The sequence below is a fragment of the Heptranchias perlo genome, chromosome 8 (genome assembly GCF_035084215.1).
Source record: "Heptranchias perlo isolate sHepPer1 chromosome 8, sHepPer1.hap1, whole genome shotgun sequence".
Taxonomy (NCBI): Eukaryota; Metazoa; Chordata; class Chondrichthyes; order Hexanchiformes; family Hexanchidae; genus Heptranchias; species Heptranchias perlo.
Genome location: NC_090332.1, coordinates 86,156,535 through 86,171,949, shown reverse-complemented (window position 1 = coordinate 86,171,949; position 15,415 = coordinate 86,156,535). Strand labels below are relative to the sequence as shown.

The window sequence follows — 15,415 nt, the reverse complement described above, 5'->3', positions numbered from 1 at the left end:
GAGGTGAGGGTGGAGGAGGCAGGGGAAGAGGAGTTTGAGATAGTTGGGTGGAGAAAAGAAGCCGGGGCTTATCTTTGCTCTCCAGAATAATCCCGGAGTATTGAGTAGTTTTGGGAGAGGCGAGCGAGACCTGATAGTACTTCAAGTGGTCCAGCCAGATCTGGTGGTGGATGGCGAAACCAGCTATGCGTCAGATACGCTCAGGTCTGCAACCCTTGGACTTAGTCGCGAAGATGGGACCTATTCCAGGGGGAATGACTAGGATGGGAGGAATAGGGGTTATTACTGGGGACAAGGGCATCAAAGGCAGAGGAGAGAGAGAAAGTGATTGCACAGATAGACAGTCGCAGAAGTATTGTGGTGAATGGAACGCCAAAGGCTAGACAGTTGAGAGTTTCAAAGTGCAGTTATAAGTGACTTACACAATCTAAGAGCAATAAATCACACTGCTGCTAGGCAACCAGCGCCAATATTTAAGTCTAAAGGGGCAGCCATGTGAAAACTGGCACTAGTCCAGCAAATTCGCGATCGCCATTGATTTTAAATCAACGATTCAACTGTTTCGACACAGGAAACAGCGGAGCTACACAAAAGGCCCCGGAAATTATGGTACAGCGTAAGTAAAGGCACAAGTCATTTAGGCCATAATTTCCTGGGTCACCACAGCAAAGCCCAAACCTGTTCTCACCCAACATCCATGTACATGCACTTCCAGCAAGAGCTGCTGACTAGTGATATGGAGCAGAGCCCTGGCTACTTTCCCCCCTCCCGAGCATAAAAGAAGTAGAGGTGAAGCTACTCTGAGACCCTTACCTGCACGGTGGCTTAAACCAGCTAATTCAGCAGAGATCGGCAGTTAAACCCGACAGCTTCCAGGTCTGTAAACCTCAGCTACACATTAATTACCAGAGCCGTCAGGAAAGCAACTAAGTTTTTTTTTGTAATCCACTTTAAAACATTCATTTTCAGTTTGAATACATGAAGCAACCTCTAAATGGAGATCATCCCTATTACATCATACGCTGTCCTGTGTCATTGTAATTACTGGACAGTACTCTAAAAAGCCAGACATGGCTTTCAAAAAGGAGCTGGATAAATACTTGAGGGGAACAAATTTGAGGGGTATGGGGAAAAGAGCAGGAGAATGGGGCTAACTGGGTTGCTCTTACAAAGAGCTGGCATGGGCCGAATGGCCTCCTTCTGTGCTGTAACCATTCTATGATTCTATGGAGCAGCACTGTGTTGGTACTTCAAAAGTGCATCCTATGGTAACTGAAGGGTGTTAATTCATATCTCTGATTTCAATACGTTTCTGATCACAGTTGTTCCATCAGGACACTGCTATGGAATAATAGGGCATCAGTTTAGACCTGCAACTTCCCCAAACCCAGTGCACTGCTGACCTCCCCATCGGGGAAAAGTGGTGACTGAAGATAAATAATTAGAGCGCAACTCACACAAGGCTGCTCTCTTATACTTATTGCATCCCAGCTTAAGAATAATATTGGCAGAGGACAGGGAGGAATCATCTGCCTTCCATCTTGACCACAAAAAAAAGCCTGACCCAGTGAGAAAATATGAAGAAAGGAAGACAAAGTCTGATTTGAAATTGGTGTGACCATAATCATTTTTTTTATTGTTTACATTTTTCCAGACCAAATTAAACATACAATTGCTATTTAAATATAAAAGATTGCGTTTACAATTGTTTAAAACTCTATTTATCCTTTTTTATTAGTTCAGACATTTTTCCGAGGTCACCAATTGATAATGTGGCAGAACCTCTCTGTGCTGGCTTAGCCTGAAAGAAAACAAACACAATGAATGTAGTACACAACAGTACAATAAGATACTCCTGTGTACATGAACTGACAAGGTTGAACATGCCAGACTGTCCTAGATACACTGAAACAGACAGTAAAAGCACACACTCCCTCTTCATTATTAGTTTACAAAGAAAAATATTTACTTTTACAAGAGCTGGCACTTAATCCATTTTTCAAATCCTACAATAGTTAGATTCCTAAATGCTTCCCTCTTCTATTATTTTATTACCTTTATGTACTTTCCACTCCAATAAAACTTTCAAAAGAAATCTTCCCATCTTATTTTATGCTCTTTGCAAAACCTCCCTCCCCTCACCCACCACCTTTTCCCCCTCTGATGTAAATCCTCAGGTCCACAGCTATCCAAGCTGGCTATATTTATGAGAACCTAACTGCCCGAGAAAGATGTGATTTTGTTACATCAGATACATCTGGGTTCAAGTGGATTAAGCTCATAGCCATAAATTGACTGCCATATTAAATGAGCATCACTATTTAAAATCACATGTCCCATACCAGTGATATGGTCAATTGATGAATTTTATTTGCCTTTTTAATTGGCTAATGGTGCAAAGACAGAAAAGCACCGCTCTTGTGTAGAATAAAAATTGAATCACACTGTATAACAAATAAAGAATAAACTCGAAGGGTGTTAGGAAATACTTCACTTGTTGAAAGGATAGACAATTTAAGTAAAGCTATTTGGATACATCAGATGAAATCCAAGCTTTTGCTACAGTAGGAAAATAATCTTGACCCACAACCCTGAGAACAAGTTAACTGGCCCACAGTCAGTCATACTTCATTATGTAAGTCTTGCATCTAGCACGTTAGAGACACAATGCACCAGATTGCCTCAAATATCATTCATATTAAAATCAGCAAATCAAAACTGGACTGGGATCAGATCAATGAACAAGTAGCAAGGAAACATGACAACCACCAAATATCAATAAAAAGAGCCAAAAACAGAGGAACAAATGAAAACAGTGTTTTTTGAAAATGCTTGTGGCCTTCCAATCTTGTCATCTCCTGCCACGCAGCATTTCCGGCAGAGGACAGGTCTGGCAACCTGCTCCAAGGCCTCCCTAATCAATAGAACAATCATCTTTCCACAACACAATGGTATCTGAGCATGAAAGAAAATGTAAATGTGAACTTCCTTCCTACCACTGCAGTGTTGAGTTATTTAAGCAACAAGTTAATGTCACAATTACATAGCATTAGACTATGCATTCTTCCCATGCCTAGCAGCTTAGATGGCAACAGTTAAAATAATGGCACATGGTAAAGTTTATTGATCTGTCGTGTATCATCCATCACAGATTTAATTTGAACAGCTGGTGTCCTGTGGCATTGTTCACTAGTAGACTGGTGAAATGGGCAGACAAAATTTAACAGAAGTGTGAAGTGATGCATTTTGTTGGGAAGAATTAGGAGAGGCAATATCATTTTAAAGTGGGTGAAGAAACAGACACTGGGGGGCTTTACGTGCACAAATCTTTGAAGGTGGCAGGACAAGTTGAGGAGGCAATTAAAAAAGCATACAGGGTCCTAGGCTTTATAAACAGTATCAGAGTACAAAAGCAAGGAAGTTATGCTAAACCTTTATACATCACTGATTAGACCCCAGCCGGAGTAGTGTCCCCAATTCTGGGCACCGCACTTTAGGAAGGAACTCAAGGCCTTAAGAGAGAGTGCCAGAATGGCACTGGGATGCGAGACTTCAGTTAGGTGGAGAAACTAGAAAAGCTGGGGTTAATCTCCTTAAGAGCAGAGAGGGTTAAGGGGAGATTTAACAAGGTGTTCAAAATCATGAAGGGGTTTTGATAGAGTAAATAAGGGGAAACTGTTTCCAGCGTCCGAAGGGTTAGTAACTAGAGGACACATTTTTTTTTAAACACAGCGAGTGGTTATGATCTGGAATGCTTTGCCTGAAAGGGTGGTGGAAGCAGATTCAATAATAACTTTCAAAAGGGAATTGGATAAATACCTGACGGGGAAAAAATTTGCAGGGCTATGGGGAAAGGGCAGGGGAGTGGGACTAATTGGAAAGCTCTTTCAAAGAGCCAACACAGGCACGATAGGCCGAATGGCCTCCTTCCGTACTGTATCATTCTAAGAGTAGCAGGAGTTTGGAGCAGTTAGTGATGTTTAGCATCACGTTTAGCATGTTCCCCATTCGGAACAAAGGGGTCTCAGCACACATGGGGGAGGGGGTGGGGAATGGTGAAACGTGGGGAAAATTATTTTTCCTGGATCAGATTTCCAATAAGAAACTGTGTCTGAGAGAATTTGTTCTGTTTGTCCAATCAGAAAAAAAAATAGGAGATTGCCCATTAACGGAGCATACCACAGCTAATGTTTATAAGCCTCGTCCCTCACTAATAGACGGCATCCCTAAGGTACAGTCCAGGAACTCTCGTCAACCAACACTGGTACATTCTTAAGAGACTACTACTTAGTTGAGGATCTTCATTCAGGTCAAGCCCCTGTCCAGCTACATAATGAAAGGTGGAGAATGCAGCAGAGCTTAAGCCCCAAGATCCCGAAAGAGACAGGCCTATGAGGTTGTAACTTCTTGGAGGTATTTCTAACACAGAGTGGCAGATCTTGTGGGTGAATTTAGTGGAATTTTCCTATAGAATGGGGTTTGTGAAGAAAGATGCCTGCTCAAAGCACTTGGGAGAATTTTTTTTTCAAACATTTAACTGGTCGTGGCATATTTTCCTACTCGTCTAATGACAATCGTATATTTGAGCAAATCAGCATAGTTAACTTACAGATTGAGTTATCCTAATCAAAATGTTGCCAAATACAAATTTAAAAGTAAGACTGATACAATATCCTGGAATTGACCTAAGTAATTAAGCTAGACCCAAGACATGTTATACTGATAAGTATCTCTCAAAATAACCCTGCAATATCCAACAGTGCTTCTGCACAACCTTAGAATTTTTAAACTTTTTATACAGAAAACATTACAAAAAAGTGTTTAAAAAATATTAACCTAACATACATTTCTTTATTCAATTTTGTCAATACCCACTTTTACATGAAAACAGCAACGGTGCTGAAACAGGAGAAAATGAAAGAGTAAATGCAAATGTTTTCAAGATAAGTGATTTTTCTAGTAACCTGTAAGAGAATTTAAGATTTTATTTGTAATCTACTTACTTGTGACTCATGGGGTTTCCAACCGATCATATGCAGAATCTGAAATGTTGCTGGCACAGACCCATCATCATTTCCGTACATCTCTTTGAAAAGAAAATATTAAAACACATTGCTTTAATTGAATTGCGACAAATATTAAAGTATTACTTCAGATCTAGACAGCAACTAATTGAAACCACTCTTGTACAGCACAGGAGCTAGTTAGCAACAACTTCATACTGGGCCAATTCTTCCTGGAAAAGTAACAGCGAGTTCACGACGCATGCCATTATTAATGCGCAAATCGGCCAGCAAATTCAGAGGATGAAGATACATGCGGTGACTTGGGAATCTCCGTAACTTGCTGGTCGATTTACACCGCTGGCCTTGCACAAATGGCAGCTTGCCCTCAACCTTCCCGTTATTTATTCAATTTCATCAATACCTGTGTTTACATGAAGGTGTAAGTGGCATCACATATCTATGAGGAGAATTATCCCAGATTGCACCATACACCTTCTGGTAACTAGTTATACTTGAAAATTTGTTTTTAAAAATAAACTTCTGGATAAAACTATTGTACTGAAAGTATGTGGGAGAGAGTACTTTCAGTGTAAACTACTCCAAACCAACAGAATAAGTTTCAAAAATAAAAACTTTGAGAATTAAAATTGTGTTATTTTTGTTATCCCATGGAGGTTTGTCATTTTAAGTCTCTCAGCTGAGGTCAGTTACAAAATGAGATAAAAAGCACTTCCATTAAGAACAGCATACCCTTTCTTATCCTGGATACTCATCAGGATGCATGCAAGACAGCAAACTACAAGTGCAGACAAGCACAGAGTAGTGGGTCTCTGCAGGGGAATAAAATACAAGGGAATTTGTTTCATTATTTTAAAAAAATGTTTAGCTTACCTTGACTGGAGGAAGTACTTTCAATGTTAAGCGACCTCCTCTCATTGAATATGATCCGTAAACTATGGCTATTTTCATGTCTTGATTTCATTACATTTTTGCTGACAAGTCTGTTAATTTAGCATATTTAAAAACAGCCTAATTTTCTTATGTTAACAGGAAGTACTAACCATTATTTCACACCAAATATCGGATTCAATTCCGACTGTACACATGCACTATCTCACCTTTGTAGATTGCTGCAGCTGCCAGCATTGTGTCCCTGTGCAACATGGCTTTCCTGGTCCAAGCACAATTGCTCTCTCCCATACCTTCAAATTTAGAGAATATAAAACTGTCAAGAGATATTTTTTTAAAATCAGTGTCTGAGGGCTGCAGGTGTATTTCTGCACCACATCTGAAACAGATCTGAAACAATTTCCCACCTCCTTCAGAGCTATAAACAGAAATCTGTTCCATGGTTTTTAGGCAACTTTTGTTGAGATTACTCACATTTGCAGTTATATTCTTACCGAACATTTTGGAAATAAAATTTCAAATGACAAAGTCCTCAAGTACACCAAATACTGGCATTAAATATATATTCATATTGTAAAGACAGACACAAACATACACCCACCTTGCAAGTCCTCCATTACTTCAAGGATTCCTGGATAATTCACCTGGATTTCATCAATGTCCTGTGGAAAATGAATGATGTGCAGCTGTATGTAAAACATTTCTTTTTGATGTTTTTTTCAGATTTAAAGTACTACCCCACTCAACCCACATTCCTCCCTGTAAGTTTTCCAGTTTTAGAAGGCTGATCCAATGTGACTAATGGTTGACTGATCTGTAAAGAAATATACGAAAAGCAGAGGCAGTTTTTTTGTCTTCAATGAATAGGCGGTGAAGACAAAAATCTACCCCACAATTTCCTGTTGCTGAAGTGGCACTCAAAGACCACCTCTTCTGATTTTCTATGAACAGAAGCAATTAAATAACTTCACTAAGTTTATTTATGCAAATGAGTGATTAGTGTAGGCTGGGACAGTGTATTAAGGCATGGCATTAATAGAGGGTTCCTCAACTCAACTAGTGGAGACCAGTTCCTGTCCCACTGGGGGGGAGGAGGAGTTCAATGAGGACCAACCTCTGCACCTCCAAATGGACCAGTTGAAAACTGACATTGCCTGAGACCATTTCTCCAGTCTAACCTCTCTGCTAGAGAAGTGAGGTGACACTCAGACTAATGGAAGGGAATGGGAAGAAAATAATACATTTAACATAGTTTCAGCTGCAACAAAGTGTTGTACTTAGAGTAACTTCAGCTCCAATTTTTTTTTAACTTAAAGTGCATTATACACAGTTAGTCTTAATGCAAATTGAGGAGCATTTGCGATTTTAAAAACAAGTTAATTCATTTGTTTTACCACAGTTAGCATGTTAAATCCTGCTTGTCCCAACAGATTTCCTAGGTCTGTAACAGCAGTGAATGGCGATATGTGAGGTGCAAAACCTCCTTCACGCTCTAGTTCTGCCAGTTGTAGGGAACAACGAAGTTCATACAGGGTCTCCCCTCCCATCATGGCGCCAATAAATACTCCATCTGGTTTTAAAGAATAATGAATCTGCAGGACAAAGGAGAATAACTGTGAGCAGTAGTCACCATATCCCCTAAAATTAACAGCCAGCAAATGTATTTGTTGCTGCAGGGCTCAAACCTATTTCTGCAGCCAACAATTTTATTATTTCGGGCTGTGAGATGATCAGAAAATAAAACAAATGTCTTGAAAAAATACTAGAAATTACTAGTATTACATCGCTCTGTTAATTTTGCCTTGGAGCACTTTGCTCCAAGAGCAACAATCTATATATTAACTATTATTTTCCAGTAGTGTGAAAACATTTCTAACTAATCCAAAAACATCCATTTACTCCTGATCTTAGCCAAGTCCCAGCTTTCTCTATCCATTTGATTAGATTAACCTTAATACCATGTTCTTAATTTTTCTAACTTTTTTATATGGTTGCTTATCAAACGTCTTCTGAAAATCTACTTGCATTCCCTTCATCTATGCAACATGATTTCCTCAAACAAATTAAAGTGGAACCTGCTCTTTACAAATCCATGCTGACTGTCCCCAATTGGCCCATGTCTTGCTATAATGTTTACTAATTTCATTCCGTACTACGGACTCTAGAGGTTTGTCCATAACAGAGGCAAGACTGGCCTCTCCCTTTCCTTGAACAAGAATGTAAGATTTGCCACCTTCCAATGCTTTGGCACAACTCCAATTTCTGAAGAATTTTAGAAAATAATGTTAAGTGCCTCTGGTACCTCCCACCCCCTTCTCCTGCAGTATTCTGGGATACAAACGTGAGTGTGGTGACTTTTGACTTTTAGTCCCATTAACTTTTTAAATACAGTTTCCTTTTGAATATTTATCTCCAGTAGCGGCCCTTCCGCATTCTCCTCAGGTACTCCTATGGTCCCACTTGCAACTTCCTCAAGACGGTCGCAAAATAGTTATTAAATATCTCTGCTTTATCCTGAAGTACTTGTGGGCGTTTCTAAAACTCCTCACTATTTCACTTCATGGTGACTGCCAGTCTTCTACTTTTCACATTTTAGTTCTTTCCCCCTTATATTACATCCTTCCTATATTTGGCACATGACTCTTTTAAAGCTCATTTTGCTCTCACCTCTCATTTAGTCATTGAATCTCAGCCATTGACACCCCATTGCTTCTAGTTAGATATATGTAACCTCTACCTTCTATATATCTGATTTTAAAATATTTCCCAGTGCTGGTCCAATGTTTAATCTGCCTTTTTTCAACCAATTAATCTGAACTAGATCCTCTTTTATTCCATTACAATTAGCTAATTTCCAGTCCAACATCTTTATTGCTGAATCCTTTTTTTCTTGATATATTTCATCACCCAGAATCAGATTGAGGACTATTCCAATGATTCCCTGACCAGCCTCCCATCCTGCACCCTCAATAATCTTCAGCTCATCGAAAACTCCGTTTCCTGCGTCCATCCCAGTCCCCCCTCACCTTCAATTTACAATTCTCATCCTCCTGTTTAAATCTCTTCATGGCCTCACTCCTCCCTACCTTTGTAACCTCCTCCAGCCCTATAATCCCAGAACTCCCCCGAACTCTGCATCCCTCGAACGCTCGACTCTTGTGCAACCCCACTCTCTTCGTCCCACCATTGGTACCGTGCCTTTGGCCATCTAATTCCCTCCTTAAGTCTCTCCACTCTCTCTCAGCCTTAAAACTTAGCTCTTTGACCAAGCTTTTAGTCACTCCTCATAATATTTCCTTCTTGACTCGGCATCCATTTTTGTCAAATTACACTTCTATGAACAACTTGTTAAACAGGCTATATAAAGCAAGCTGTTGTTTTGTTAATTATACTTATTCTTAACCCCACGCTGCTAGACTTCTCCCTCCCCTTCACTAATATCATAAATGTGAATTCCCATCCAGATAACTTGAATTTAAATCCCAACAAGCTGCACAGGTGAATCAGGAGTTCTTTATTGAAACATCAGGCAGAATCCTGAAACTACATCATTTCAGGAAGGCAAAACATGCAAGACCATTTCCAGAGATGTGCATCTCCTGTTAGCCAACCATCAAGGGACAAACCTATTGCCCACACTTTCCTGTTCCTTTGACCATTACTGAAAGCAGTACAGCAGGAAGCCAGTGAGACCATAATCGGCTGAAGGTTCATTTAAAGCACACAAATTTATTAGTTACTTTGCTGATGTACAGCAACAATAAAACACATTTTACTGTAAAATCTTTATATGGCTTGTGTCAGAAAAGAAACAAAGCCACAATATCACTGTAATCACTTCCTATGCTTCATTATTGAATATTGAGTAGTTGGATCAAATTTATCAATTGTTCACTTTCAAGGTTATATGTCATGCAAGTGTAATGCATGATGGCTGCTTATGCAGAACTAAATATGCTTACTTGGAAAATATGACTGTATTCTTATGTAAACATGAAAATGTGCTTCAATAGTTACACAATTAAGCTATTAAGGAACTATTAGACATTGTTTCCAAAACCAACATATATATATCCTACTTATTTAGAAAGTGCTAAAGGCATTCTCACCTGTTTGAATGCTCCAGGAAGGTCATTCACCCAATGCAAACTAAAAATAAAAGATAGATTTTAAATAACATTCTTTTAAAGTATCCTGATTACAAGCAATCGGGGATTAAATTTAATTTTCAGTTTTACGTTAATTCAAATCAAACTTTTTTAAAAATTAAAATCAATGTCCTTTGCAAAACACATTCCTGTCTCAGGAAACATCTGATTTACACAACACTGTAGGAACATAATTCCTCTATCAAGAATCTAACTATTTCCAATGGGAACTGGTCAGCTGCTTTTATTAATTTAGAAAGGTGGTGGTTTAATCACATCTCACATACCTTAAACTGCTAAGAATGAGATCAAATGTATTTTCTTTGAAAGGAAGAAACTCTTCATCTGCTAAGATGCGATAGGTGGGAATTTCAGTCTCAATTGGGTTTTTCTGTAAAGGAACATTTAAAAGAAAAAAAGTTAGAAAATTACAGCTGCCCAAAAAGATACAGCTGACAGCACAACAACCAAAGTACAACTGTTCTGGATTCCATGAATACTCTGCATTCTCTGCTCCTCCTAATTAAGTTATTTTTCTCCACAAACCCGTCTGTTCCTTCACTGCAGCTCAGACACTGCTCCTAGCGTTTAGGAGCAGTGTCTGAGCTGCAACTTTATCCATCATTTATCTAGGATGTATACCTTCAGGAAGAAAATTGATATAACTTCAGTACAAATGATGAAAATAATTCTACTGGCAACATTGCTCACATCAAAAGAGATGTGTCAGCTTTAAATCATTTGGCAATGCTTCAATTATTAATATATACTGTGAAATAAGGTTTTATAATAATTTCTTCAATTGTTCACTTGAAATGGGAGAAGGCTAGGTAATGAAAAGCAGAAGGATTTGAGGGTTCAGGTTCACAAGCCCTTCAAAGCAGCATCTTTTTTTTATTCATTCATGGGATGTGGGCATTGCTGGCAAGGCCAGCATTTGTTGTCCATCCCTAATTGCCCTCGAGAAGGCGGTGGTGATCCGCCTTCTTGAACCGCTGCAGTCCGTGTGGTGAAGGTAGTCCCACCTCAAGTAGATAAGGCCATAAAACCGCATATAGTTCTGTGGATGTTCATAAGTTAAAATTTCAATATCACAAGATTAATGGCCTCCCATTTCCTACGTTCCTTCTACCTAATGTTGCTTGGCCTCAGCACCTCAGCTGCTCACTGCTTCCAGTGGTCCTGTGGGGAGTAGATTCATGAGCAGAGGTAGAGGCCAAAACAGCATTTTCCCAAATCCAGCATTGGAAACACAAAGATGTTCAAGAGTTGGGGGGAAAAATTCTCTTCAATTAAAAAAGTCACATGTTTATATTGAATAAGTTAATTGCTGGACCTAGTCATTGCATATTCCTTTAAACTAAAATGCTTTCTTTAAATGAAAAAAGCACATTACAAAGAAATTCAGTGTACATACCAAAGCATTTTCCGCAATATCCATTTGAAAGAGTTTTTGAACTGTATCCTGAAATAGAAGAAGCATGATAAACTCGTACATAACCAAACTACAGGTAGTTCTTTTTAAATACAGTTCTTTTCATTTGTTCTGAATACTAAGTTTTGTTTGGGGTATGGGAAAATATTTATTTTTAATTAAAAGGTTTTTATGCTCCCCTTAATAAAGGCACAAAATATTCTCCTAAATACAAAGTTAAATTCTTCATTGTCACTCTTACTATATAATAAATGCTTCCATTTTAAAAGAATGCTCAATTTTTGTGTGCCTTCCTTTGTAAACTAGCAGATAACAGTATAAAATTCTATCCACCACACAGCGCAGAAGATAGTTTCGTGGCTGTTTTGCATCTCGGGACTGTTGTTCCAAAGATTCTCCAGTTCACATCATGATTTGTGGAGTTTGTTCGATGCACAAGATGGGAAGTCAAAGAACAGTGCTTGATGGGGTAGCAGCACACAGCTGAATTTAAATTTCACTTGGAAACAAGCCTACATGCAGTGCAATACATATCAGCTGTGTGCGGCACAACTACATCATTTATCATTTTGGAATGCTGCAACTATCCAAACTGTCATATTTTCTACACTTTCCTTACAGCTTTTCTGAGAAAAGCTGCCAATTTAAAAGTAATTATGAGTAGTCTGTGCTGTGGGCTTGTATCCATTCGATAATGGGTTGAAACTGCCCAAATTAATTTCACATACGGCTTTTACGGCAAAGGGAAAACTTTCACTAAGTGTCCTTGATTTAAAACCAAGCCCCAGATGTGAATGAATAGGTGTTAACTACCTATCAAACTTTTTTTTTAAAAACTATTTTGCCACCATCTGTATTATTACCTTGTTTAGGTTTTCTGCTATATAGCCTTTTCCACACCCAATGTCCAGTGCAACAGGAAAGGTTCTAAAACAAAAAAAGTGAAATCACATGCAGATAAAATTTCATGCACATCTTTGCCTTAACAAGAGGGGAAGATTAAAAAGTTGGGTACACTGTAGATACAGAAAATATTGAACTAGTCACAATATAGTACAATAAGAAATAGCGTAGCAGTCTTACACTTACCTCACAATATCAAAAACACGGTCCACAATTCTGCTTCCAACCTGTACAATTGCAAAAGTATTGTGATCTAGAGGAGAAAAGTTATCTCATGAATGCAACTTCAATATAAAGATAAGGTTTGCTTTACAATAGATTTGGTCCCGTGAATTCCCCATACAACCCCCAAGATATTGTAAAGTGAGAAGTGGGAAGAAACATGCCCAGTATATAATTTAGTTTCCCTCCAGTGACGTCTCAAACCCGAAACGGTGGGCTATGGACTCCCCATTATCGGGATATTTTGTGTCTGCTCCCAGAGTGGGTCTAACCAGCGGTTCCAGTGCATGAAACAGAGTAACAAAATACTCTAGAATTTTAGGGAATAACTGGGTAGAATGCGATAGTAAAATCAGAAGTTTTTTGCAATTCTTGGGAGTACATGGAAATGCAAAATGAGTATATAATTGTTTGCAGGTTGCTGTCTCCCTGACCAAAAAATTTGGCAACAGGTTCACTGTCATCTCCTAGTATAATTATGTATTCAATCAGTAGGTCTGCAAGAACATGGGTACCAACATGTCTCACCCATGACGAAGTGCCTAGTCTCCACTTACCACTTCCTCACAAGACAAAGGACATCAGAAACTTGCAACACAGGAAATTAAGAGTGAATATATGTCTTGCTCCTCCTTGTATGGCATACTAGAGATCCAACCACTCTGGATAGGAGTCTTTTAAGTAAGAACTTTGATGAAGCAACCAATTTATAGTCATAATGCCCCTAATCTGGGGAAATTGGGGTATTATTTTCAGTTAAATCAGTATAGCATCAAAATTATATTTGTATTTTTTTTAAAGGTACTATCTCAAGGGTATCCCAATTTAAAACAAACCATTTGCATTTATATAATACTTGTAAAGAATACATTTTCCAGCCATAAAAAAAAATCCAATTTTTTTTTTGCTGTGCAAAATTGCACAAGTATAACAAAGCGTCAATTGTTCTGGTTTTCTGGTCCAAGCCTAAGAATACATGCACAGATTATGTAGTTTTTCTTGTGTCAAAATAACAGTTTGCATTTATATACCACTTTTAACATAGAAACCCCCATCACACCCCAAAAAAAAGCATTTCACATAGATGTAATCACACAAATGGACATTGAGTATTCGGAGGGGTGACCAAAAGCTTGGCTGGAAGTGGGTTTTAAGGAGGAACTTCGAGTATGTGCCTAGGTGGCTGAAGGCAGGACCACCAATGGTGGCGTGAAGGATGCACAACAGGCTAGAGTCAGAGTTGTGGGGGGGAGGGGGGAGTTGTTGTAGTGCTGGAGGAGGTTAAAGAGATGGGGAGGGGTGAGGTCATGAAAAGATTTAAACATGAGAATGAGAATTTTAATTGAGATGTTTGTAGACTATAAGCCAATGTAGGTCAGCGAGGACAGGGGTGATGGGCGAACAGGACCTGGTTAGGGATAGGATACAGGCAGCAGAATTTGGGAGGCATAGTTTACGGAGTGTGGAGGATTTAAGGATATTAAGGGATATGGAACTAAAGCAGATAAGTGGAGTTAAGATACAGATCAGCCAAGATCTAATTGAATGGCAGAACAGGCTCGAGGGGCTGAATGGCCTGTTCCTATGAATGGAGGCCCACCAGAAGAGCACTGGAGTACTCAACAATATATAAACCATTTCAAACACGGTTCACTTGAAATCAAAAGCAAAATATTGCAGATGCTGGAAATCCGCAACATTTTGCTTTTGATTTCAAGTGAACTGTGTTTGAAATGGTTTATATGTTGTTGAGTACTCCAGTGCTCTTCTGGTGGGCCTCCATTCATAGGAGCAGGCCATTCAGCCCCTCGAGCCTGTTCTGCCATTCAATTAGATCTTGGCTGATCTGTATCTTAACTCCACTTATCTGCTTTAGTTCCATATCCCTTAATATCCTTAAATCCTCCACACTCCGTAAACTATACCTCCCAAATTCTGCTGCCTGTATCCTATCCCTAACCAGGTCCTGATCCAAGGTCTTGAACCTGAAACGTTAACTCTGTTTCTTTCTCCACAGATGCTGCCTGAATTATTTTATATATATATATATATATATATATTCACATGATTTAAAAGGCAAGAAGTATTGCAGCAGCAGTGTGCAAACTCACCTCCTCTTTCAGATAATCGTATCTCCCACTCTCAGGTATTGAAGATGCCCAGTTTTTCTGTCGCCTTTTCATTTTTCGGTCAAACACGTTGACTGTGCCTCCCGCGCTTGTCGACAGCAGCCTGTCGGGGTTCGCGTTGCTGCCCGAGCTTGACCTTGAGCAGGGAGAAGCCCGAAGCAGCGCCGCCCAGATCCCCGCTCTCCGCCTCGCCGCACAGCCCGGCAGCCGGCGGGGGTGGGGAAGAATAACCCGCCCGTTGCACAGGCCCGGCGGGCGGCGGAGAGGGGAGAATGCGGGGAAAATGTTGTTCATCCTCCGGTGGTGGTGGTGGGGGGGGGTAGGGTCCCCGCTCTCTGTCTCTCCGGGTCCCCCCCGGCCTCACTCTCTCCGTCTCTCGGGGTCTCCCCCCCGGCCTCACTCTCTCCGTCTCTCGGGGTCTCCCCCCGGCCTCACTCTCTCCGTCTCTCGGGGTCTACCCCCCCCCCGGCCTCACTCTCTCCGTCTCTCGGGGTCTCCCCCCCCCGGCCTCACTCTCTCCGTCTCTCGGGGTCTCCCCCCCCCGGCCTCACTGTCTCAGGACCGGGCGCTGAACAAACGACCCACCGCCGCCGCCGATCGAAGAGACTCGGCCGGCGGATCAACACGGCGCATGCGCCGATAGCGTGTGACTGAACCATTTAA

The 15,415-nt window shown here is 40.2% G+C and overlaps 1 protein-coding gene across 1 annotated transcript; it reads right to left on the bottom strand.

Annotated features, from left to right (window-relative positions):
* Positions 1–1,602: 1,602 nt before the first annotated feature.
* ndufaf5 (NADH:ubiquinone oxidoreductase complex assembly factor 5) lies at positions 1,603–15,360 on the bottom strand. The gene is made up of 11 exons (XM_067989465.1): positions 14,735–15,360; positions 12,588–12,628; positions 12,362–12,425; positions 11,481–11,528; positions 10,351–10,454; positions 10,025–10,064; positions 7,310–7,507; positions 6,517–6,577; positions 6,125–6,208; positions 5,004–5,086; positions 1,603–1,801 (listed from the first exon to the last, which is right to left on the bottom strand). The coding sequence occupies exons 1-11, from the start codon at positions 15,044–15,046 to the stop codon at positions 1,718–1,720; spliced, it is 1,119 nt and encodes a 372-aa protein (XP_067845566.1). The 5' UTR covers positions 15,047–15,360; the 3' UTR covers positions 1,603–1,717.
* Between the last annotated feature and the right edge of the window lie 55 nt (positions 15,361–15,415).

Bases quoted from the DNA above. Each gene is read 5' to 3' on its own strand.
- ndufaf5 (XM_067989465.1), bottom strand. From the start codon at position 15,046: ATGAACAACATTTTCCCCGCATTCTCCCCTCTCCGCCGCCCGCCGGGC. The intron at 6,578-7,309 runs GTAAAACAAATG...CATTTTCCACAG, and splicing joins GATTTAACATGCTAACTGTG to GACATTGATGAAATCCAGGT. The intron at 5,087-6,124 runs GTGAGATAGTGC...TTCTTTTCAAAG, and splicing joins AGCTGCAGCAATCTACAAAG to AGATGTACGGAAATGATGAT.